Source organism: Hippocampus bargibanti, linkage group LG04 (genome assembly GCF_051943395.1).
Source record: "Hippocampus bargibanti isolate YZ-2025 linkage group LG04, ASM5194339v1, whole genome shotgun sequence".
Classification (NCBI taxonomy): Eukaryota; Metazoa; Chordata; class Actinopteri; order Syngnathiformes; family Syngnathidae; genus Hippocampus; species Hippocampus bargibanti.
The window spans coordinates 24,218,744-24,246,135 of record NC_142737.1 but is presented as its reverse complement, the minus strand read 5'-3'; the positions used below and the strand labels follow the sequence as shown (position 1 = coordinate 24,246,135).

The following is a 27,392-nucleotide window of genomic DNA, read 5'->3' as shown; positions in this document are numbered from 1 at the left end:
TGAAAATAAGGCCAAGCAACACGAAAAAATGACTGGATGGTTGCACTGAACTTGCTAACTGTTTACTCCAGCTTGCTGTCACTAATTCTATTATTCTGCAGCTGAGGAGTCGCAAGAAGAATCTCTAATCACAAGCGCCTCCCGTCATGAGGCAGGAGAACTGTGTGCCTCACCTATGCATATAGTTTTTATAAAAATAAAATAAAATACACTCTGTAGTACAGTGTTTATAATGTACAGTGACTGTACATTATATACACCAGCTAAACTGTAAAATTTAGTTCATATACTAAAAGTGTTTGAACACTTTAATAGCGATATGCAGAGGGACAGCAATGCAGTCTCACTGCAGAGCAAGTCATCACAGTTTGCATAGTCTGCGCAATACATGGTAAGGCTCAGCTGGCTGCTGCCTCACCGATCGTTTCTGAGTATTGAACGGTGAATGTGAAAATCCAGCGCTTTTGAAAAAAATCCCAAAATGGCGAAGTTAAATTCATTCGATATTTCCATGATGACAGGTTTCTGAAATAGGAGAAGTAGCACCACACATTATTTCCAGGCATGATTTATTGAGAACACACCAAATATATATTCTACAAACCATCATGATTTTATGTTGAAAAAGCTCAATATTTGTCTGTGGGTATTAGTAAAATTAAAATAATACATTCTGTCATTGTGGCATCGCTGATGATGGCTACTAAAGCTTTAGCAACTGAATCTCTCTAGGGGAAAAAATATTAATCTGAACAAACCTAACTTTTGAACTTTTGTAAATGTTTTTATACACCCTATAAACAAGTCAGAAACCCAACAGCAATCTAAATTACTTAGGGAGGTGTGGCCAAGCAAAACAATACGAGCGTGAGATGGAAGGAGGCAAAGGGAAGGCCGACAGTTTAAAATATGTCAGTTGGAGCGGAGGAATAACATCATACAAAACACACATTTTTATCGAGCATGGAAAAAGCTTAAGGCACGTGATAGGCATACAACACATTGGCTACTGAGATGTACGCTGATTTTGACAAACTTGATTCAGTTCTGTCCACATAAGGAGGATTGATTCAATGTGTGCCTGTGTCCTTTAGTATTATAAAGTCCAGTTGAGTGCATGGCTTTTCACTTGGTCACCGTTTCCCACAACCAGAACGCCAATAAACTCTCTTGATGAATGTTAAATACCTGTACAATTCCTTTGGTTGCGGTGCTGCAGAGACAGTCAGAGACAGCCCAAATTTTTTTGTACGTGATGATGCTTAGTACAGTCCAATAGAAACAGTTTTGGGAGGGGACATTAAAAAAAGGAAGCAGAGTATGTTTTTAACCTGTGGAATGAAGAGTGATACATTTACTTGTAGTTTATTGAATTTTACCACAACACACACCTTTGTAAACACTGTGTAAACGCAAGCTTTTATAAAATCACGTCACAAACGAAAACGTCAATGCAGGCACATGCCATTTGCCAGGAGAACACGAGTGATGTGAAATTTCTGTCTCCGGTATGTACGGACTCTGAGAGACTTGCACTGGAGAAGACACTAGCATGGATGTTTGTGTGAGATATTTGTAACCACGAGAGAAATGGCAAATTTACTTGATGTCACTGTTTTTTTTTCAAGTCAACATTGACCAGCGGGGTCAGGTGCGGGGGCAGCAGCTTCAGTAGGGAAGCCCAGACTTCCCTCACCCCAGCCACTTCTTCAAGCTCGTGGCGTTCCCAGGCCAGCTGGGAGACATATACTCTCCAGTGTGTCCTGGGTCGTCCCCGGGATCTCCTGCCAGTGGGGCATGCTCGGAACACCTCACTAGGGAGGCATCCAGGGGGCATCCTAATCAGATGCCCGAGCCAACTCATCTGGCAACTCTCTATGTGGAGGAGAAGCGGCTAGACTCGGAGCCCCTCCCGGATGACAGAGCTTCTCATCTCATCTCTAAGGGATAACCCGGACACCCTACGGAGAAAGCTCATTTCGGCCTCTTGTATCCGGGATCTCGTTCTTTCTGTCACAACCCATAGCTCGTGACCACAGATGAGGGTTGGGATGTAGATCGACCGGTAAATTGAGAGCTTTGCTTTTTGGCTCAGCTCCGTCTTCACCACGACAGATCGGTACAAAGTCTGCATCACAGCAGACGCCGCACCGATCCGCCTGCATGACCTCTCGCTCCCTCACACTCTCATTCGTGAACAAGACTCCCAGATACTTAAAGTCTTCCACTTGAGGCAAGATCTCCTCCCCGACCTGGAGAAGGCATGCCACCCTTTTCCGACTGAGAACCATGGTTTCAGATTTGGAGGTGCAGATTATCATCCCAACCGCTTCACATTCGGGTGCGAAACACTCCAGAGAGAGTTGGAGAGCTCCGCCTGAAGGCCCCAACAGTACCACATCATCTGCAAAAAGCAGAGATGCTATACTGAGGCAACCAAAACAGAATAACGCTTTCTCCAAGTCCACAGAGCACATGTAGACTGGTTGGGCGAATTCCCATGCACCCGCGAGGACCCTGCTAAGGGTGTAGAGCTGGTCCACTGTTCCACGGCCAGAACGAAAACCACACTGCGCCTCCTCAATCTGAGGATCGACTTCCCGACGGACCCACCCCTCTAGAACCCCAGAATAGACCTTTCCAGGGAGGCTGAGGAGTGTGATCCTTATGTAGTTGGAACACACTCTCCGGTCCCACGTTTTTAAAAAGGGGGACCACCACCCCGGTCTGCCAATACAGAGGCACTCTCCCCGATGACCATGCAATGTTGCAGAGGCGTGTCAGCCAAGACAGCCCCACAACATCCAGAGCCTTTAAGAACTCCGGGTGGATCTCATCCACCCCTGGGGCGTTGCCACCGAGGAGCTTTTTGACCACATCGGTGACTTCAACCACAGAGATCGGAAAGCCCATCTCACAGTTCCCAGACACTGCTTCCTCCAAGGAAGGCGTGTTGGTAGAGTTGTGGAGGTCTTCGAAGAACTCTGTCCACTGGTTCACGACGTCCTGAGTCGAGGTCAGCAGCGTCCCGTCCTCATTGTACACAGTGTTAGTGGTGCACTGCTTTCCCCTCCTGAGACGCCAGATGGTGGACCAGAATTTCCTCGAAGTGGTCCGGAAGTCGGCTTCCATGGCCTCACCGAACTCTTCCCATGCCTGAGTTTTTGCCTCGACAACCACTGAGGCTGCATTCCGCTTGGCTAATCGATACCTGTCAGCTTTCTCAGGGGTCCCCCAGGCCATAAAGGCCCTATAGGACTCCTCCTTCAGCTCTCGGCATCCCTTACTACTGGTGTCCACCAGCGAGTACGGGGGTTGCCGCCACGATAGGCACCAACCACCTTACGGCCACAACTCCGATTGGCCGCCCAATGTCCCCCACCTCTCCCGGGACATGTGAAAAGTTCTGCCGGAGGTGGGAGTTGAAACTCCTTCTGACAGGGGATTCCGCCAGACGTTCCCAACAAACCCTCACAACACGTTTGGGTCTGCCAGGTCGGACTGGCATCCTCCTCCACCAACGGAGCCTACTCACCACCAGGTGGTGATCAGTTGACCGCTCCGCCCCTCTCTTCACTTGAGTGTCCAAAACAACCAGCAGCAGATGGATGGATGAACATTGTTCACCCTAAAACTTTGTAAAAAATATATACTTTGACATTTTTTCTTTCCTTGACTTTATACAGCGTGACCTTTCAGTTCGCCATGAAAGATGTGTATCCAATCTGCTGTTCTTTCGCTCCATGTCGATGGATTAGTTGATGTGACAAAAAACAGAAAAAATGGCACTTGAAAAGAATATGAACATCTGTACACTTTTTTCATGCTGACAAGAATATTTTACGTCAAGAAGCACTCATGACCATTTGATTGTAACACAGTAGGAAGAAAACTGCAGGAATACTAAAAATTGTATTCATAACCGTTTTCATTTCATGACCTCTGACCCTTGACTAATAAAAACTATATTTTGGTCTTATGAGACAACACTGCAATCATTGTTAAAATCATTTTTGCTTACAATATATAAATAAGCGACGGCCTGTGTAACTGGCACACTGATCCAATGTGTGTTCCAAACAATGTGGCTATTACATACAGAGATCAGAAAATGGGTTTACATCTTTTTTTCAACACAATAATCATATTCTGTCTTCTTGCCACCACAAAGAATATGTTTATAGACCAAAAACCTTAATTTCTTTCAAAAAAATTAAATTGATACCAATTGCTCAGGAAACCCAAGATGTCAAACTGAATGCTTTCCTACCATGGTGATGAACATCAAGGCAGGTGTTGTTCATTTACATCAAGCAGTTGTTGAGATGTTGCTCCATTTGTTGCCCACTCAGCACAACTTGCAGAACCCTCACTTTCGAAAACTAACCTCTTATTTCCAAAGCATTCCAATCCAGTTTTCTTGAAACACGGTGAACCATATGGGCTGTGTGTGGGTTGATGCATTTTGGGGTTCATATTTATCCACAATGCGACAGATTATTTTTTCTTAAACCTCGTCTGAACCCAATCTAACGTCAGTAACATATCAATGAATCAACCTGCACTAGCTCACATCCAAAACATACTAAACTCACAACAAACTGAAATAACTGGCACCGTACCACAATTCCTGAAACGGCCAGTTTTAAAATAAAGCAAAACCTAAAGTATTCCTTCTTATCACTGGTTTCCTTTCAACACACCTTCATTTTACCTTTGTAGTCCTCTAGTCACAATCTCACATCCATTTATTTGCCGTGGTCAACCTTGAATGCCCGGAAGTCAGTTGTTGCTCACAACTAAGGTCTACACTGTAGACTTCACACACTGTCCAGTGGGAATGTAGAGATGTAAAAGTCATAGAAATAGTCACTCCATATCTTTTTTCATTATATTTTTGCTTTGAAAAGCAAAACTGCTGGGTAGTTGTCCTTGATTATTCATTTTTTTTCTAATCTTCTATCTGTTCAAAGTTCTACTCAAACTATTTCCGTCTGAAATTGCAGTGGTGATGTGAGAGATCCTCCTGCGGTCTCACTCGGTTGCTGTTTTAAACCTGGTGTGAATGAACACAACAAGAAACACATTAGGTGAAAAATATAGATGCCGTTCAAGTAAACATTTTTGTATTTTTATGGACCACTCCTGTACGACAGAGCTTACACAGACGTATTTTTGTATTTTTACTTTTGCAACAATGGTTGAGTCTATGCCACCAATCGTCTAAACAAGGTATCTTTTGCGGTAGTGGAATAAGAATTAAACAAACAAATCCACCTGTTATCATCCAGCGCATGGGGCGACGATTTTGAATTTCTACTGGGCTCTGCTGTTGGTTGAATTTAACATCAATATCTCCTGATGCTTTAGTTCAAATACTATATCATCAATGTCATCATTTCATTTACTGGTACTGGGGTCCAAGAGAATCTTTTAATCACTGTGAAAATCTTTTGTAGTTGTATATATTGTATTGGAGGAGAAATGAGAGTGGCAAATAATTCTGTCATGAGGACAATGATGACAATGATTATTTTGTGTGTGTGTGTGTGTGTGTGTGTGTGTGTGTGTGTGTGCGTGCGTGCGTATATATATATATATATATATATATATATATATATATATATATATATATATATATATATATATATATATATATATATATATATATATATATATATATATATATATATATATATATATATAGAGAGAGAGAGAGAGAGAGAGAGAGAGAGAGAGAGAGAGAGAGAGAGAGAGAGAGAGAGAGAGAGAGAGAGAGAGAGAGAGAGAGAGAGAGAGAGAGAGAGAGAGAGAGAGAGAGAGAGAGAAAACAAAGGTCAGACATGGAATTTCAGACACATGAGTCAGTGGTCAGGAGACAGAATGAGGCACAAATAAATATAATGCTGAGAGTAAAACACAGACACACTATGGCAATAAGTGCAACATCAGGACATGAAAATGCGATTGTCACTAAATGTGCAAGTTACTCGTTGTGTGTGTGTGTGTGTGTGTGTGTGTGTGTGTGTGTGTGTGTGTGTGTGTGTGTGTGTGTGTGTGTGTGTGTGTGTGTGTGTGTGTGTGTGTGTGTGTGTGTGTAGGAGAGTAAGTTATTAAAAATGTTAATGTCACATGGGCGTGTGCTTATACTTTTTTGGCCTTTTGATTTTGACTGGCTCGGGAATATCCATGTGGACTGCTGGCAAATGATCCCCCTTCATCATTTTGACACCAGTTTCAGCAAAGGCGGTCAAGGGAGGCAACAACTGGATCTCAGTGCACATTCCAAAAATGCAGTAGCTGCTGAGTTGCAATCAGATTCAAAAAGTCAGATTTTCCTTCTCCAGAGCTGAGGTCAGATTATTTTTTTAATTTGTATTGTTTTAATGCTACATTGTGACTCCCTGAGGTGCCAAACTTGGGTCAATAAAAAACTAAATTACTAACTCTAAGGAAATCACAGCATGGGTTTCAAGGGCTGCATCAAATATTGTTCTTGTTGTTTCTATCGGTATATCACATTGAATGTTTTTTTTTTAGCAAACTAAGGTAACAAGGTGCAGACACAACCATAATAATAAACAGATTTTTTAATTGACTACCTCCTTGTCAATTTTCATCAAGACTGTTATTTGTGTTTTGTTAATGTAATGATTCATTGTTAGAGAGCTACCCTTTAAGTGTTGTTACATAGTACCTTGTTCCAGCATGCTATGTTGGTATAAATTATGTGTAACATCTTTAGGTTGTAAATGAACATTTTTATTAAGCCACAGGTGTCAACATCAAGGCCCAGGCCAGGATCTGGCCCGCAACATCATTTTATTCGGCCCGAGAATGCACATCAAGCATGTCAAGTTACATGAGGGTTGCAAAAGTCTGAACCAAAATTCCAATTTGTCATATGTAAACCACAATAACAGTCATTATTCTTGAGTTCAGATTTGTAAACTAATCATTTATAAATTTCCTTTGTATGTAATATGTGGAGGGGAATAAATATTCCTAATGGCTTTCCTAAATACATAACGGCCCTCGAGAGGAAATTGTAACTAGAATGGGGCAAGCGGTAAAGAAATGAGTTTGACACCCTAGAGTGCTTAAAACACATTTTATACAGTGAAATTAGTGAATTGCATGCATGCAGTAAAAACGGTTGAGAGATCAGATGACGATGCTCACTGACAGACACTCTGTGAGACATGATGGTATACGGGAGGAACTTCGATGGAATTGGGGAACAAATGAAGAATGAAGGACCGCTCAGGTCCAACTCAAGGGTAAGGGTGGTTACGTTGTGATTTTTTCAGACCTACCATGCATGAATTTAGACCCAGGAATCAACAGGCTGTGGCTTAACATCACAAGCGTCCACCAGACTGACTGCAGGCCTGTTACTCCTGATATAGTGTTTCCTACTTGTGTCATTCTGTGCAATAGGGCGGGTTAACAAAAAAAAAGTGAAAATAAAAGGCGGTCAATACATTTGACCAATACATTCAAATATACACATGCAGAAAGGTACAGAGAAGCCCGTGTTAATTTCCTCCTGTACACAATTTACAAAAGTTAAAAAGACACACAGGACTAACATGCTAAAGAAAGAAGGAGAGATGAGTATTAATGCATAAAAGTTGCACTGCTGTCCAGAAAACCTGTGAGAGAGAAATGTTATTGGCATAACAAAAAAAACCCAACTACAACGTGATTTTGCTATGGTGCTAAACCTCACAACATTATAAGGCGCTACGGTAGAGGTTGGGCTTACGCTATACTTCTTCTACAGGCGGAAATGGCTGTTGACAGTAGTTGCGAGGCCTGTTGTGGCTCAATATTACCGTACTTCACATATCAGGTATAAGGCGCAGGGTCATTTTTTGAAAAAAATGAAGGATTTTAGGTGTGCCTTATACACCGGAAATTTCGGTAATTGTTTTTGTAACTTGTGTGGCCTATTATGCCAGGAAAAAATAATTGATCATCCCATTCCAAAGCAAAATACATGATTTTAATGTTAATTAAGCATACAGGGAATTAGTCCACTTTCATGGCGAAATTGGATAATCTTTACTGGCATAGTTAAATTGCCGTCATAGCCTCAGTTGTCTTCTTTCCAGAATCAACTGGTTGTCAGCAGCCATTAAAATCAGTGCAAGCTTACTTCCGATTGCAAAAACTTCCACTTAATTAATTACTGTGCTGGCTCAGAGATCTGAGGGCATCCCCAGCCCTAAGCTGCAAACGTTTGGGTTGGGCAATACATTGAGAAAAAAAAATGACTGTAATACAAAAACAACAACAATATCACATGCTATGTGCGTATCACAAGGATTTAATGTTTCTTTCATTACATAATATAGATGTGATTATTTTAGTTGCATGTTAAATAAAATGTTCTCAATATCGAACACCTATGTCACATATTTTCTTTCTTCTCAGTATCATGTAGTTTTGGCAGCCACCCAATTCCATCCTCTTGAAAGAATCTATAATGTTAAAGTGCTCTAGTAAGAACGCAGAAAGAAAGCAAAAGAGAAAGGCAGAGCAGGGAGAAAGAGAAAGACATGACAATATTTCAATGAGAGATCATTACTTGTTCCTCAATGTCCTCATTCACAGGGAGAGAAGAAACATTCTGACGGTACCTTTAATGGCTCCCGCTCTGCCAGGTCTACTGAAATGTTGCCTGTCGTGTATTTGCAGTCTTTGTCCCTTTGGTCAATGCTGGAGTAACCATCTAATGAGATCAGAAAAGGGTGATCAACTCCATTGCACAAATGCTTTAGATGAAATTATGTAAATTTTGTGAAGAAGAAATTATGTACAAATAATTTGGACTACATAGTGGGAATATTCAAAGATTTTGGTATTTTAGGAATGAAACTGGGTACTTTTCAAAACCAAGCTGCCAGCACATGTTAATAGGTGATTTTCATATCGTAATGTTATGATCAAGGGAAAATACCACGGCACGCAAAAGTTGTACTTATTTCTATATGGTGGAAATAGGTTGGCTTAACCTTAAATCATACACTCAATTTAAATATATTACTTACTCTCACAACATTGAAAAAACATTGATGGTGACTTTACAAATGTAACATTTGATTTGACTGTAGACATCCTCCATTAAAACACAGAGGGTGGAAGGTAGGTAAATATTCATGAAAAAAAATCACTGGATGAACTGTGAGAAACTAGAGGTGTGGAGCTATGCCCTGGAAAGGAGAGGAATGAAGATCAGTCGCAGCAAGACGGAATATATGTGTGTGAATGAGAGGGATCCAAGTGCAAGAGTGATGCTACAGGGAGAAGAGATAAAGAAGATGGAGGATTTTAAGTACTTGGGGTCAACTGTCCAGAGCAATGGAGAGTGTGGAAAAGAGGTGAAGAAGCGTGTCCAAGCAGGCTGGAGCGGCTGGAGAAAAATGTCAGGTGTGATGTGTGATACAAGGGTTTCAGCTAGGATGAAAGGAAAAGTGTATAAAACAGTGGTGAGACCAGCCATGATGTTTGGACTGGAGACACTGCCACTGAAGAAAAGACAGGAAGCAGAGCTGGAGGTAGCTGGTGTGAGAGAAGAGGATGCACAAAAACCGGGATAGATGGAGGACATTGATTCGCTGTGGCGACCCCTGAAGGGAAAAGCCGAAAGGAAAAGAAGAAGATGATGCTGTGAGAGTGTAGTGAACCCCTTTATTTTTAGTTCATAAATAAGCACCACGGAGCTTGACCCGCGTGCAGCCACCACGCTGACATCACAATTTTTCACCATCAAAGCAAAATATGGTTCAAGGTAAAGTCGAATCAGTTTTAAATGTTTGAGGGGTGCTGGCAGTCCTTTGCTTGATGAAAATAATGATGTCTGCCTCCATCCATGTCCAAGCTCATCCATCGTTGTTATACCCTTTCCTTGTGCCTGAAACACACTCCTATGCTATTTGTACACAGGTACTATACGTGTCCCTGCAAGGTTGAGCGACCAAGGCAAAATGTTGCTTTTCAAAGACATAGGTCTCAGTTGGTAAATGATAAGAGTGGGGGCAGGCGATGATTCGCATGTACAGGTATATATAGATGGATTTCATGCAAAAAAAATGAGCGGGCAGGAAGATCAACATTTGAAGCAACATTCCTGCAATTCCTTTTGACTTCCCAGTCAAAGTGATGTTTGCTGCTTAGCCAGTGTCCTGCATATTCTCATCCATACTAATAGTGTTTGCATTTTTGTGTTGTTCATACAGAATTTCAATTTGATTATACTTGACCTGATTTTATCAACACAAGGTATGTTGAAGAAGAAGAAAAATAATTCAACATCAACAGAACTTTTTCTGCATGTATGTGTTCATGTGAGCATGTTTAAAGCCTGTGGAACTGTGACATTAACCAATGTGCAATTGCACTGGACTTTAAATACAACTACTATCGTAGTGGTGAATATTTAAGCAGGCTTAAAGGAACTTGTTTTTCAAGACCTGTTCAGAAACTTTAATTAAAATTAAGTGGCTCAAGTGACAATTGCTTTGTCAGTTTTGGTCTCTTCATAGGACTTTTTCACAATACAGAAACATTGAATATTACCGATATATGCCTCAAATTAGAAACTAGGCACTCAATGTGATAAAATTTAATTCCTTCAAATATGCCATGCAAATTATTTGTGTGTGTGTGTGTGTGTATATATATTATTAAAGTGTGCGTGAATTAAATATTCATGACAGCTAATTTTGCCACAAAGCCTTTTGTCGTTCTCATTGCTTTTTTATTTATATATATTTATCCTGAAAAGGTGAAAAGATCTGTCTGACCTTGATTCTTCTCCATAAGGGGCAGAGTTGTATCATCATAACCTGGCTTTCCATTCTTGGTTCCTTTTGGGGTTGTTGCCACCATGGGCTGAAAGAGAATTGTTGTTCCACGTTTTATTATTACTGCACATTTTATAGGAAAATAAAATGCCATTCAGTTACACGGTGAAAGTTCTTGGATTGGATTGGATTTGCCTTTATTAGTCTCTCAGTAGAGAAATTTACATTTCACAGCAGCAAAGTTATGAAAGAAATGAAAGTAGAAAAGCAAAACATAGGAGCTGCTGGAAAGGCAGCCACTGTCGCGGCGCCGTCTTGAAGTCAAAAGAACAAAAAAAAATAAATAACACTTGGTGACATTTATGGAAATTTTCAATTATGAAGGTTGCTGCAGATAGACTGTGTTTATGCTCCCATCAGTTTCTTTGTTGGGTACAACAGCACAAGGTAGTTAAATCCAGTTATAGAGTTGCATCAAGCATCTTGCCTTTACAAAGACAGTGTTGCCAGTTTGCCACTCTGATTTAGCTACAGTAAAAAGTAAAATTATTCAATCATTTGAAACAATCAGTGTTTATGTTAGTGTAAATAATGCAGTTTTTTACTGTAAACAATGAGCACAATTATACATACCATCAATAAAATTATTCATTGTTCCAACTAAAATCGATGAATAAGATTTTGTAACTGGGGGGTTTTGATTTTCTTTCTTATGTATGTATTTGTATTTTTCATGTTAAATTTGAAGGGCATATAATTTGTATGTGAAAGAAAACATCCACGGACATATGCTGTACCTGGAAATGGCTCTTGTTCCAGCCATCCTTTGTCAAAGCATTCCTTAGTTCTTTATAACTCCACACGGTCTGCAGCACATGAGATGCGGCCTTTGTTTCTCTGGGTGATTGGCTGAGAAGTCAAGAAAACAAGTGTTCATAAATCACAAAATGCCCAAGAGAAAGAAAGAGAGAGAGAGAGAGAGAGAGAGAGAGAGAGAGAGAGAGAGAGAGAGAGAGAGAGAGAGAGAGAGAGAGAGAGAGAGAGAGAGAGAGAGAGACAGAGAGAGATTCATAATGTCCCTCAACTCTACCTTTACCCAAGTGACATTAAAAGTGTCTTCTTTTCCTTTCGGCTTTTTCCTTCAGGGGTCGCCACAGCGAATCAATGTCCTCCATCTATCCCGGTTTTGTGCATCCTCTTCTCTCACACCAGCTACCTTCATGTCCTCTCTGACCACATCCATAAACCTCCTCTTCGGTCTACCTCTCGGTCTCCTGCCTGGCAGTTCAAGGCTCAGCATTCTTCTCCCGATATAGTCACTGTCTCTCCTCTGGACATGTCCAAACCATCTCAGTCTGGCCTCTCTGACTTTCTCTCCAAAACCTCTAATATGAGTTGGCCCTCATGTACTCATTCCCGATCCTATCCAACCTGGTCACCCCCAAAGAAAACCTCAACGTCTTCAGCTCTGCTACCTCCAGCTCTGCTTCCTGTCTTTTCTTCAGTGGCAGTGTCTCCAGTCCAAACATCATGGCTGGTCTCACCACTGTTTTATACACTTTTCCTTTCATCCTAGCTGAAACCCTTCTATCACACATCACACCTGACATTTTTCTCCAGCCGCTCCAGCCTGCCTGGACACGCTTCTTCACCTCTTTTCCACACTCTCCATTGCTCTGGACAGTTGACCCCAAGTACTTAAAATCCTCCATTTTCTTTATCTCTTCTCCCTGTAGCATCACTCTTGCACTTGGATCCCTCTCATTCACACACATATATTCCGTCTTGCTGCGACTGATCTTCATTCCTCTGCTTTCCAGGGCACATCTCCGTGAAAAGTGTGCTAGCATCAATTGAGCTCGTACTTGGAGTGGCTCCAGGGCATTTTGTTTTTAATTTGAAGCCTTAAATGATATGCTGGTGAACCATTATCATTAATTATACTTTTGAAAGGTATAATTTGAAAGAAACACAATCTCATTAGTTGTGAAAATAAAATTAAGTAGTTGCTCTGTGGATAAACTGTCTCTCCTCACTTAAAGTGTCTCTTTGTATGATCTTGTATGATCACTTTGTCACAAAAACACTCAATGTTTGTCACAAAAACACTCAATGATGAAAGTGTGGTGAAATTTGCTTTGTCACGTTTTAAAGTATAAAGCTATGACGCTACTTTTAAAATTCCCCTTCAGATACGATTATCAAGATGATTGCTGGATAAATAGAGTGTGTTTGCGTTAGAGAGAGTGGGAGAGAAAGAGAGAGATAGAGGAAAAAAAAAATTCCTGCTCCGTGCTTTATCTCGAGCATCAAATACAATATTTTCTATTAACAGAAAGGGTCATACATAAATTCAATCATTGGCAGCTTTATAACATCTGATTTATGTTAAGAATATAAACAGGTAACAACCGAGTCACGACCGGCGCGAGTTACGACCACCCGTACTCACGACCACGAACCGCAACGCGCAAGCAGCCGGCAAAGCGTACTACAATTTTGGCCAGCCAGCATGTCACACATTTGCACACCAATGCGTGACTACACTCAATACAGTAGTTATACAGTGCAGATACCGTCTCAGCAACATATCCTGCAGTACACTGCCTGTTTCCTTCGGTGTCCGCCTGAGTCCGAGCGTGTGTGTCGGGCGACCTCTTCTGGCCGTTAGTAGGGAGAGCAGGGTAAGTATAACATTTATAAATGAACGGTACAGTAAACAGTTTTGTATACATTACAGGTACAGTTATACAGGAATAAAAATCGATAATATTAAATATAAAATGATAAACATTACACTAAAAGTGATACAATTTATAAATGAATGTGAGACAGTTTGGGAGATAATAGTATTCAATAGAAAATGTTGCTTAAAAACAACAGATTGACATTACTATCCTGTCGTGTAAACGTCACAGCGGCCATTTTGAATGGATTTCAACTTACGACCATTAGACTTACAACCGTTTTGTCGGAACGGAACCCGGTTGTACTCATATGTTACCTGAATACACACACACACACATATATATACACACACACATATATATATATATATATATATATATATATATATATATATATATATATATATATATATATATATATATATATATATATATATATATATATATAATAAAATATATACTGGACCTTAATTGGTTACCAGGCAGAGTGTGTAAGGCGAAAGGTGTGTATCCCAACAATTTATTTCCCATAGGAAAGTATTAAAATGAGAATAATCCGTTCCCTGGTCTCCATAAAATATAATTTTCAACTAAATAAGCCTTAAAACTACACACAATATACCTTATTCTATGTATAATAAACATGCTATTGTATTGTAATGAAAGAAATACACTGCACTGTATAATAAATCAGAATCAGAATCAGAATCATCTTTATTGCCAAGTATGTAGAACACATAAGGAATTTGTTTCCGGTAGAACACGCTGCACTAGTACCGTCGTCAAAAAAAAACTGCTAAGTGGCACTATACAGTTCCATTTTGGCTACTGTTGAAAGAGTTCAAAGAGTTCAAAGAGTTCATGGCTTGGGGGAAGAAGCTGTTTAAATGTCTGCTGGATTTGTTGCGCATGGATCGGTAGCGCCTGCCTGAGGGGAGTAACTGGAAAAGGTGGTGGGCAGGGTGTGCAGGGTCCAGTAGGCACCCTAGTTTGGATTCTTGCTGTGTGCAAGTCCTCGAGAGTGGGTAGGGCGGTGCCAATGATTTTTTCCGCCGTCCTAACTGTCCGTTGAAGTCGGATTGGATTCGATGACAGCCGTGTAGAAATGTTGCAGCACCTCCTGTGGCAGGTCATGCTTCTTTAGCAGCCTCAGGAAGTACATTCTCTGTTGGGCCTTTTTCAGGATAGAGTTGGTGTTGACCTCCCACTTCATGTCCTGGGAGACTGTGATTCCCAGGAACTTGAAGGTCTCAACGGTTGACACAAGGCAGTTGGATAGTGTGAGGGGTAGCTGTGGTGATGGATGTTTCCTGAAGTCCACGATCATCTCAACTGTCTTGAGCGTGTTCAGCTCCAGGTTGTGACGGCTGCACCAAAGCTCCAGCTGCTCCACTTGTTGTCGGTACGCAGACTCGTCGCCGTCTTTGATGAGACCGATGACCGTGGTATCATCTGCGAACTTGACAGCTGGGTGCGTTGAGGTGCAGTCGTTCGTGTAGCGAGAGAAGAGCAATGGAGAGAGGACACATCCCTGCGGGGCTCCAGTGCTCGTGGTTCGTGTTGTGGATGATATATTTCCCAGTCTGACCTGTTGTGTCCGTCCTGTCAGGAAGCTAAGGGTCCACTGGCAGATCGTAGGGGACACACCAAGCTGGAGAAGTTTGGGGATGAGGAGTTCTGGGATGATGGTATTGAACGCAGAGCTGTAGTCCACAAACAGGATCCTTGCGTAGGTTCCTGTGTTGTCAAGGTGGTCGAGGATGTGGTGCAGTCCGATGTTGACTGCATCCTCCACAGACCTGTTTGCCCGGTAGGCAAACTGAAGAGGATCTAGCAGAGGTCCGGTGATGTTCTTTAGGTGGTTCAGCACGAGGCGTTCAAAGGACTTCATGACCACAGACGTCAGAGCAACACGTCTATAGTCGTTCAATCCCGAGGGTGCTGGTTTCTTTGGAACTGGGACGATAGTAGACTGTTTGAAGCAGGATGGGACTTCACACTGCTCCAGGGATCTGTTGAAGATTTGTGTGAAGACCCGAGCCAGCTGGTCAGCGCAGACTTTCAGGCAGGAGGGGGACACTCTGTCAGGTCCCGCAGCTTTCTTGATCTTCTGCTGCTTGAAGAGCCGTCTAACGTCCTATTCGTGGATCTGTAGGGCATAGGGCGGAGATACGGTAGTTTCCGGTAATGGTGGGCGGACCAGGGAAATGGGGGTGTCCTTTTCAAATCGGCAAAAATCTGTATTTAAGTCATCAACCATACCATTGTTGTACACTGCTTGGGGGGATGGTAAACGATAATTTGTTATTGCTTTCAGGCCATTCCACATCGATGCAGAGTCGTTAGCGGAGAACTATTTGTTAAGCCTCTCCGCATAACTTTTCTTTGCGATGTTAATTTTCTTCGTCAGCTTGTTTCGGGAGAGTTTGTAAACTGCTCAATCGCCGCTTTTAAATGCGGACTCTTTCTCTTTCCTAAGCTGCCTGAGTTTGGGAGTGAACCATGGCTTGTTGTTGTTGAATACATGTACACATGGTACACACATGTACTCACAGAAACTGATGTATGATGTTACAGTGTCTGTGTATTCATCCAATGTGCCCGTTGAAGTTTCAAAGACGCTCCGATCAGTGCAGTCTAAGCATTCTTGTAGCGCTAACTTTGCTTCATCTGTCCATTTTTTAACTGTCTTGACTACCGGTTTTACACATTTGAGTTTCTGTTTGTATGTGGGAATTAAGTGGATTAAATAGTGGTCAGAAAGACCCAATGCTGCATGCGCAACAGACCGGTATGCACCTTTGAGTGCTGTGCAACAATGATCTAGAATGTTTTCTCCTCTGGTGAAACAGTCAATATGCTGCTTATATTTGGGAAGTTCACGGTGTAAATGTGTTTGATTAAAATCGCACAAAATTATCAGGGGTGACTCTGGATATTTTAGTTCGAGTTGGTTTACATGGTCCGCTAGCGTTTGTATACACGCGTTAGCATTAGCTTGTGGCGCGATGTACACGGCGACGAGAATAAAGGAAGCGAACTCACGTGCTGAGTAGAATGGCTTGCAGTTGAGAGACAGCGATTCCAAGCCAGGGCTGCAGTGTGCGTCGAGCATCGTGACATCGGCGCACCATTGGATTGGATTGGATTGGCCTTCATTCTTCGTTGATGTAGAAGCATAGTCCACCACCTTTGGATTTCCCCGATTGCTCCGTGTCACGGTCGGCCCGAAGGAGACGGAATCCGGGTAGGTGTAGCGCGGAATCCGGGTGGCGGTCACTGAGCCAGGTCTCAGTGAAGGACAGCGCAGCAGAGCGGGCAAACGTTTTATTGGTCTTTGTGAGAAGCAGAAGTTCGTCCATCTTGTTTGGTAGTGAGCGTAGATTAGCGAGGTGGGAGCGGCGTTCGAAATCCACGCTGTCGTAGCTTGACGAGCACGCCGGCTCGCTTCCCCCTCCTACGCCGGCGTCTCAAAGCTCCGTACAGAGCGGCTACGCCGTTCGCGAGCAGCCCCGAAAAACTTTGTAGATTTTGGCGTGTCGGTGAAAATAGTCCAAGAGTGGATTCCCCAATGCTCAGTAACTCTTCCCTCGTGTAACTGAGTCGCGTAGGATCGCATAAAACAAATGAAAATGACAAAACCAGGAACAATACTAGGGAGCGTGTGATCGAGGCTGCCATTCGCGGCGCCATCTTGTATCAGAAATAAAGTCACTTTATTTACATTTTTGATGGTCGTTGATGGCTCTTAATTGACACCTGTTGCTTTCTGAGTTGTAAGGTCTTACGAAACTGAGGCATCACATGATCATTCATCATTTTGATGATTCTCATAGCCACAGTCTTTTCTGGATGGAACTGTTCAATAAAAGCCTGCACATCATTCCACTTAGCCAACATTGCCTTGATGCTCTCACTTGATGCTGCAGCCATCTCCTCCTCCTCGCCCTCAGATGACAACTCCTGAATGGCTTGCTTATGCTTGTCCTCTTGAAGGCAAATCAAATCCTCTGTGTTGAGGACCTCATTGTGGTCAGCAACAAGCTCCTCGATGTCACCTGCATCCACTTTGAGTCCCATGATCTGTCCAATAGAAACAATGTCGTCCAAAACAACAGAATCATGAGGATCAAATCCTTCAAAGTCCCATTCAAGAAGGCATGCGGGCCACAAATTCTTCCATGCTACTTTCAAGGATCGAAGGGTAACATTATGCCAAGCCTATCAGTTGAACACAATGATAATGTCACGTTCCTAGCGTGACCGGGATAGCTGACTCGTTGGAACATTAATAAAAGGGGTTGGATCCCTAAGCAGACGGCAGAGACGTAGATGCTGGCAGATTTTATTACAACAAAAAGCCCGGGTCCGATGATTCCACGGACCCGGAATAACGTGACAAAATAAACCACAAAAAGGGGTAAAGCGAGTAGGCGGGCGGGGGCGAACCGTCCAGCCTAACAAGCTCGGAAAATAAAATGGCACACGGGGGTGCAAGAGCTCGCGATCGCGAAAAGCAACCAACAGCAGCTGGCGGAGGTCGGGAACAGTGGCCCCGCCCCAGCTGTCAACTCGCACGTGACAGATACACATTGAAATGGTCCTTTCAATAATCCCGAAAGGATAGTTCGGTGTCATTAGTCACGTGAACGCATCGAGTAAATAAAGCCTTTGTGTAAAGCTTTGTTGCGAAGGATGGTAGCAATGGCATATCAGCCGAAGATACACAAAACAAAATTACAGTCGAGAAGAAGAAGGAGATCATTGAGAAACACGGATGAGGTGTGCGTTTGTGGCGTCACATGTGCGCACCGCGGCTGTCATGTGAATGTCAACCTGACACATCTCCCACACTGTGTGTCACTTCCCTGAGAGTAACTTTCTATGACCATTCTACAAATAAAGAGCCCGGTAACCTCCACCATTGCTACCATCCTTCGCAAAAAGCTTGACACAAAGGCGTTATTTAGTCAATGCTTTCACGTGACTAATGACACCAAAATTGCCACATGCGAGTTGACAGTTGGGGCGGGGCCGCCACCAGCCGAAGAAGACACAAAACAAAATTACAGTCGAGGAGAAGAAGGAGATCATTGAGAAACATGAATGAGGTGTGCATTTGTGGCGTCACATGTGTGCACCGCGGCTGTCATGTGAATGTCAACCTGACACATCTCCCACACTGTGTGTCACTTCCCTGAGAGTAACTTTCTATGACCATTCTACAAATAAAGAGCCCGGTAACCTCCACCATTGCGACCATCCTTCGCAAAAAGCTTGACACAAAGGCGTTATTTAGTCCATGCTTTCACGTGACTAATGACACCAAAATTGCCACATGCGAGTTGACAGCTGGGGCGGGGCCGCCGCCAGCCGAAGACAACACAAAACAAAATTACAGTAGCTGTTTTCAATGTCTACTATTGTTCCTTCAGGGAGTGAGACCCCTTCAGTGTGGACTACCATGCCCCTCTTAGTCACCATCCGACTACATTTCTCCAGCCCGAATGACATTCCGATATCACTGCTGTAGATCCTGGTTGTGTGGATCAGGGAGTCTATGTCCCTTTCGCTCTTAGCATACAGCTTTATGTCATCCATGTAGAGGAGGTGACTGATCGTAGCTCCATTTCTGAGGCGGTATCCATAGCCTGTCTTGGCGATTATCTGGCTGAGGAGGTTCAGTCCTATGCAGAACAGCAGTGGGGAGAGTGCATCACCTTGGTATATGCCACATTTGATGGACACTTGCGTTAGTAGCTTGCCATTGGCTTCAAGTGTGGTTTTCCACCTCCTCATCGAGTTTGCAACGAAGGCTCTCAGGGTCCTGTTGACCTTATACAACTCCAAGCATTCAGTGATCCATGTGTGTGGCATCGAGTCATATGCTTTCTTGTAATCAATCAAGGCTGTGCACAGGTTGGTATGTCGGTACCTGCAGTCATGTGCGACTGTTCTGTCAACCGGCAGCTGATGTTTGGCACCTCTATTATCTCTATCAATGCCTTTCTGTGCTTTGCTCATGTATTGATCCATGTGTCCTCTTATCTTAGCCGCAATGATGCCTGACATGAGCTTCCATGTTGTGGAGAGACAGGTTATTGGCCGATAGTTCTGCACCCTTTGAGGAATCCTTCATGAATCCTTCATGATCCTTCGGTTAGCCATCCATCAGCAACTGGTTCATTTGTGCTGCTAGGCGCTCGTGGAGAGCTGTGAGTTTCTTTCGCCAGTAGGTGTGGACCAGTGCCGTCCAGTTTTTCATACCTGACACTTTTTTGTATATCTGCCGCTGTGATGGTAACTGCGTTCTGTTCAGGGAGGTTGCTGTGCTCCTCTTTCAGAGTCACCCGCCATTGCGCACTGCTGTTATGTGTGACCTCCTTCTCCCATATGCCTTTCCAGTATCTTTCAGTTTCCAGCCTTGGAGGGTCTGCTCTGCTGTTAGAACCCTGCCACTGATCACTGATGCTGAGGCGTATATCAGCTCATTGGTTTCTGTGATCATTTCGGTCGGGATCGTTCTCAGTGCTGCATTCACAGTTTCCATGAGACTTTCAGTACTTCACATAGCTGTTGTAATCGGTTTCTTAGTTGCCCAGCTTTCATTCTTGCCATGATCTTTTCTCTCAGGTCAGTTGCTGCTTCGCTCAGCATTTCATTTATTGGGGCTGGCTTCCCAATCTCATCATTCATTGGGGCTTGCCTCCCAATCTCTGGTTGAACCTCTTCCTCCGATGTGGCAGCCTGGGGCCCTTCACCTCGTAATTTGTGCTCATTTTCTCTGCCCCAAGTGGGATTCGAACCCCAGTCTCCCACATATATATATATATATATATATATATATATATATATATATATATATATATATATATATATATATATATATATATATATATATATATATATACACACAGTAAAGTCTCGTTATATCGATATTCAAGGGAGTCCGAAAAAATATCGATATAACCGGGACTATCGATATATCCGACCCTGTTTGCATGTAATTTTCTCCGTGCGTGCATAGAAATAGTATCAATATAACCGGGACTATCGATATATCCGATATCGATATAACGAGACTTTACTGTGTGTGTATATATATATATATATATATATATATATATATATATATATATATATATCTCCCCCCCATCATGCAGGACGCATTGCTGCGGTGTGTAAATGCTAACATGATCCCTGTGTATGAGCTGTGGTGTGAATGCAGATGACTGGAAAGCATTAACCCCTCCTGATTTTTTAGAAGCTTTAGAACTAAACTGGTAAGATATCAGTTACATGATGAAAAATTTAATTCATCTCATTTATGTGATATGGTACAGTACTATATCCTGATGGAACTGAAAGAAACATAGAGTACCTGGTTCGGTTGATGGCGACGAGCTTTTCAACGGCCTGGGCCTGAATAAGAGATCGGGCGTTTTCAGAACTGTCTGTGACAATCTCATGGATGGTGTTGAGGATGGCCACCACAGTATCCTCCTCCAAATTCTTAGCTGGCCGCTGCTGCCCGCTGGGCAAATTACTGACCAAGTCCCGCATTGCGTAACTTCCTATTAATAAATAATAAGTACAGTCGTTCAATAAAATTGAAATGTTGATGAATAAAATACCTTAAACATTTTACTCCACCATTAAAACAAATTACAAAAAAAAAAGAATACCAAAAGACTACACAAAATCCCCACAGCATTGAGCATGTGTCTACTTCCATAGTGGATTGAGTGTTTACCAATGAGGTCCTTGTTGCGGCGGTCGATGGAGAGATTGCGCAGGGCGATAGCCACAGCTCGGACAACTTTGTCAGAATCGGACCGCAACAGTTCCACCAGGATGGGGAGCCCTTTCTCTTTACGCACTGTGGCCCGGATGTAGTTGGACCACTGGGAAGGATGGACACAGGAGACCCAGATCTGAGCACATGTTCTATTATGAACAATTACTTTTTTTGGGGGTGGCACAGAGTGTGCAGTAAAACTGTCGGAACAACTGAACAATATTCTTTATATATCTGACAACAGTGCAATAATGTCATAAACACACCGTCTCCTTCTGTATGACTTCTTCAAAACACTACGCAGGAACACCAATTGAAATGTTTACAATTGCAATCCATCCGAATTCTACTGGGACATTTTTTTTTGTAATACAGTATATAATATAGATATATGTTGTGAAAGACAAAAACAGTTGTATTTAAATATGTCCTTGCAAAGTAACTTGTTAGATACATTGAATCCAGAAGATGGCAGTAGCTTAACGTTAAAACAACAACAAGGTGGTTTAAGGTTTGAAATTTTGACAACCAGCTGAGGCAAAGGAGAGAGCACAGGCTTAGCCAGGCAACCAGATGTGACAAATGTATAAGCAGCTCTACTTCCAACTGAATCTAGCCTGGAGACCTGCTGATCGGCCTCAACAGGAAACAAATGTGGCAAAGGAGAAAAGGATTTGTCATCAGAATGGTGGTCATTTTGATGGCAAATCTTTTACTAGAAATGACTCCAGTGAAACTAATGAGACGATAAAATGTGACAATAAGCGATGCATTAAAATTAACTATTCATATGATTCCTACAAAGTGGCTAGGGTTGTCTTCTGATGACAATATCATATGATTGAAAGGTCACACTGCCCTGATGGTTGCTCTAGGCTTGATTCACAAGTATTAAAAAAAATATGGAGATGTAATCGACAAAAATAGCCTTTCCAGTTCATAATTCACAGCTGTTTTCAAACTCGGCAAACCTCCTGCTGGTTTAATTGGAGTCAATGTGTGATCCTGGCGACACATTTTCTCATCTCCTCGATCAACTCCGGCAAAAATGTAAGACTATTTGTATTAGTTTTGAAGGCACTATGAAAATTAATCGTTTACACTCTGTACTTCGGATGTTTATCTTTATCTCATGCACTTTGTTTGAATACTATATATATTTTCAGGAGTGTCCAAATGAAGGATTTATGCTAATTTAGATACTAACCATCTAAGAGTGACATTGGCCGAAACTGTTAGGTTCTTTGTTTTTAGTTAACATATATTTGCTTACTATACAAATTTATTAAACAAAATTGGTGCCTGGTGTACCATCCCCACACACACCCACACACTCACAGTCCATTGCCCAGCACCAAGGTTCTGCAGAGCTCCAGCAGCCGCCTCCAGGGTGTTGAAGTTTTGGCTCTCGGTAAGCAGCGATAGATAGAGTCTCACCACTTCTGGTTGATAAAGAAGCTGAAAACCTAGAAGCAGACATACACATGTTTAGGACATCCAAAAAGATAGCCTGGGCATCAGATATTTGCCAAAGCCTGCCAGTATTTTTTTTTATTGCAATGTGCCCATGAATGACGGTATTCAAATTTAATGACAATCAATACTTCAGAATGACAAACAAGAAAGAGAATGTTAGCAGAAGTTTATTGATTCGACAAGCCGAGGGTTGGAGATGTTTTGATCTCGCTTGCACAAAACACATCCAATCATCAGACCTCCCTGTGATGATAACATAATTACATTACCAGCTACTAGACACGGCAGCAGCGGGGATGTACAGGCAAACCGGCACGGAATCTTAAAGCCCGCAGTGATTTTCCAAGTGACACACAAATGAGATTTCAGACAGTATTAGCTGTCAAAGTCATTGTGATCTGTTCACGTCGCATTATTATTATTCACACAAGCATCTATCTCTCTGGTGTGTGGAAGTTTAAGTCAATTTCATAATTTCCTGCGCAATTATGGGATTTGTGCAAAAAGCACAACCGATTTGCACTCATTAAGGGTGTACATAACGTTCCCGAAAGCAACACTAAAGCACTTAGTAGATCCATGTATGTTTCTTGTTTAAAAGAGGCAGAAGGTGGACTCGATAGGAAAGAAATGAGTGGATGAAACAAAAACCTATGTAAGTATGGCCAGGGGAGCGCTGCTATTAGAAATTGTGACTTCAGCAGACATGTGCAGACCACTCATCACTGGTGCAGACACAACAAAATAAACATTTGATACAATACAATACAGTATGATTTATATCGTGCTGCACCAAAGCATTTGACAGGTATCACATACAAGGGTACCAAGGGGGGTTGGCGAATGTTCAGTGGCAGGTCATTCCAAAGAGTGGGACCAGGAACGGAAAAGGCTCGATCCCCTCTGAGCCTCCCATTAGTTATTGGCACATCTAATGAAGAGATGCCAGAGTAGGAGTTATGTGCTCCCTCTTACGAGTACCAGTCTAGAGGCGAGCAGCAGCATTCTGGACCAGCTGGAGACGCTTCATGGATGACTGGCTGACTCCAAAGTAAGGCACATTACAGTAATCGAGCCAAGATGGGACAAAGCCATCAATTACTGCTCAAGGTGCTTATAAAAAGGAGATGTTTGATTTTAGCCAGTTGTCTAAGCTGAAAGAAGCTGGATTTAACAACAGTACCAATTTTGGATTGGATTGGATTGGATTTGCCTTTATTAGTCTCACAGTGGAGAAATTTACATTTCACAGCAGCAAAGTGATGAAATGAATGAAAAAAAGAAATACATGAGCTGCTGGAAAGGCAGCCGCTCTCGCGGCGCCGTCTTGAAGTCAAAAGAACAACAAAAAAAAAACTAAATAACAAATAATATGACAACACAAAGACAACATGACAAACAAAGACGCAGAGAGTGATTCATTCTTCAGGACTTGCTGAATTTGTCGGGTAAGTTTAAATCACTGTCCAGTTTAATCATGCAATTTGATCAAAAACATCCCATTATTCACAAGAGAAATGGGAGTTTGCAATTGGTCTCCTGACTCAAATTTTTGTATGTTTTCTATTGCCAATATTTTTTAGGTTCTATTTAAAAGCCCCTCTCTGGTTTGGGATATATTGTCAAGTAAACTTTCGGTTGTCTTTGTTCTGTTCTCATTTCCAGAGAAAAATGTACTGTATATCCAGGGTCATAAGGGAGTTGGAGGATGATGCATGAGACTACCTTGCAAAGAATCACTCAAAATGCATTATCAAAATGCATTATCAAAGATGGCCCGAGCATGACACAGCCTTAATAGCTTTAAACCATTATGTCCTCAAACAAATGATCTTATTTGTACAAGCACTGCACACAGTTCTGAGAAAAAAAAAAGTAAAATCTGGGCTAGTAAAATGTAATGGATTTCTGAAAATTGAATATGACTCTCTACAGCAAGGGTCTCCACCTCGGTCCTAAAGGGCCCCTGTCCTGCCTGTTGTCCAGCTAGCCCAAGAGCAACACACCGGATTCAAATAACCAGGATCTTTCTTATGCTGATTCAGGACTGGTTGATGAGCTGATCACCTGAATAAGGTGTGCTTCAGCCGCAAGAGCTGGAAAACAAGCAGGACAGTCACCCTCCAGGCCCGGAATTGGTCATGCCTGCTCTGAATCAACTCTTCGTTCACACAAATAGCAGCCAGACTCTGCCATTCACATTCCTGTGAGGTGCTTTCATTGCAAAAACACACGGAACTCTAATAATACACACAGACATGGCGCCACAAACAAGAGCGCCATTGCTCGTCACAAAATGATTCTCATCAGTCAAACAGGTACAAACGTGAGCCTCAAAACAATCGCTCGGCAGTTGTGTTTTGTTTTCTCGGGAGAAAGGGAGGTAGAGCATCTAGACAAGTGACAGATGGGCAAACAAATAGCAGGAAAGAAAATAATCTTTGAACATATTTAACCTTTGCAGTCCTGACTTAATGTTATTTCAAACATTTTTCATTTTTTTTTTCTACTTCTGCAGGAGCAGAATGTTGAAGACCGTGTAAGAATACAGACACATTGTTCTTCTTGAACAGACATGGGCAAACTACGGCCCGCGGGCCACATACATTGGGCTTTTTAATCCCAATGGATACCTTGCTTAATTTACGGTAAATGTCCATGGCTGTAGATTCCGCTGCAGTAGTCATTTGTCATCATGGTGCACAATGCAATGTTTGCATTGCTTGCTTCCTTTCATAACTCTCAAGTACACTTTACAGTCACGGTTTAATGTAAATTTATGTTTTGTGGCGTCATATATGTTGTTAGCTTTTTTTGAATCTTTCTTCTGGGCTGAGGTTCTATGCATCTATATTGGAAAATGATATGCAAATGCACGACCTTATAACGCTTGCGAAAGTCCAGAAGAAAGAAGCAGGCTGCTGATTGGCTGCCGTGCCGAGTATGCAAATTTCAACTGCAGGTAGCCTATGTCTGTGTGCTTGGCAACGGTACACGTGTACTGTTTGCGCGTGAAGGCGAGGGCGTCCGTAGAGAGTTTGTAGAGCGCGCGGTCAAGACAATCCGCCCATGATTTTGCGGAACTTAACACAAGTAGGTATTATTGAGCTCGAATAGTTCGTTGTGTAATAATATGTTTTGAATGTTGAAAGTGATTCCATTTTTAAATAAATGTTTATTTCTTTAACTTTGCACCTTCGATTGAAACTTATTAAAAACAGACGCAATCTTGATAAATCACAGTGCATATGTTATTTTAATCTATTTCCATTTCCTCCTCCCAGTATCTGCGAAATAGTATGTCAACGCCATATCTTGCATATTCCTATAGACAAATTTATTAACTGATAAGGGATATTTTTCACATTTGAAAGACAGTTAATAAATTGGGTTGGTGTGTTCTTACTGTGCTATGAGGTTTGTACACACTAAATTTAAAAGACAACCGGCACCATTTTTTTTCCTACTGACATCAGAAAAACGTTTGATAGCATCTAAAATACCCAAAACTCGCAGGCTGATATTTTTAGTCAAATGAAAAACACCAATAAAAATGACTTTAAAATGAATCCTCTCCCGGCCGTTCTCCACCTGCTGTCAATTATTTAATCACGGACACGGGGCATTTATACGATCACCTCGCCAATGCCGGATGATTGACTGAACTCGCCACCGTACTTGGACTCTTCCTTCGATGCGCGAGTGTATCCGGTCCAAGGTATTTTCCCTGCGTCCCGTAAATTTATGTCATCTTCCGGGATTGCGTCATTTTGCACCCTCGTGTGCCATTTGCTTTTTGGCGTAGTCAGCGGGTCGGATCACCCCCTGCCTTCTTATTCGCTGTGTTTTCTTTTATTTGTGAATAAACATCCTGCTTGGGTAGTATACGTCTCTGCCGCCTGCTTTGGAATGCCAAACATTCCACTACGTTCAGACGAGTCAGCTGCCGTCACTATCGCTCGGAACGTGACAGCTACGGATGACTCGGCGACAGGATGTTCTTTTCTCATAAAAAAATCTATCCAATGACACTTGCTCCCACTCCCACAGCCACATCACTAGATTTCACAGCGTCCTTATTCTTTAATATCGTACTGATCGTAGATTTCGCTATGCTGTATTCCCTAGCCAGATCAGGCACTCGCACACCTCCTTCATATTTTGCGATTATTGCTTTCTTAAATGCAATAGTTGTACGCACTACTTTTCCTTTGTCACTTTAAGCAGCACTTACTTTCTTTGGAGGCATGATTAGGGGCTAAAACTCTTCGTACACCTATATTAAACACTAGAGCAAAACGCAGCACGTCCGCAAGCGACAACAGTTGGTCACGGAGAGAGCGATACACCCGTACGCTGCTCAGCACCCCACCCTCGCGTATGCACTCACGCGTCATATTGGCGTTCGAACACCGATTGGTGTTCGAACTACGAAGCAAGAATATCTTGAATATTTTGTTCGAACTCCGATTTGTTCGAACTGTGAGGCATTCGAGAACCGAGGTACCACTGTAGTTCTGAAGAGGAAAGCATAAATGTTTGCAATTGATTAAAGGAGTCCTCCCATATCAATTCGAGCCATTAATGACAGCAATGTAGCACCCAGAAAATGCAGAAGAT

At 42.3% G+C, this 27,392-nt stretch overlaps 1 protein-coding gene across 7 annotated transcripts in view; it reads right to left on the bottom strand.

Annotated features, from left to right (window-relative positions):
* Positions 1-558: 558 nt before the first annotated feature.
* The window catches only part of arvcfb (ARVCF delta catenin family member b), a 263,119-nt gene continuing 236,285 nt past the window's right edge, over positions 559-27,392 (bottom strand). For 6 of the 7 annotated variants that reach the window (XM_088994808.1, XM_088994806.1, XM_088994807.1 and 3 more), the window contains 8 exons: positions 22,635-22,762; positions 21,252-21,402; positions 20,880-21,072; positions 11,609-11,720; positions 10,812-10,899; positions 8,646-8,737; positions 7,317-7,429; positions 559-5,056 (listed from right to left, as the gene is read on the bottom strand). In XM_088994808.1, the coding sequence (XP_088850934.1) occupies positions 7,328-7,429; positions 8,646-8,737; positions 10,812-10,899; positions 11,609-11,720; positions 20,880-21,072; positions 21,252-21,402; positions 22,635-22,762 (866 nt within the window). In that variant the 3' untranslated portion in view covers positions 559-5,056; positions 7,317-7,327. The remainder of the gene's footprint in view (positions 5,057-7,316; positions 7,430-8,645; positions 8,738-10,811; positions 10,900-11,608; positions 11,721-20,879; positions 21,073-21,251; positions 21,403-22,634; positions 22,763-27,392) is intronic. The other variant, XM_088994809.1, reaches the window with a different exon arrangement.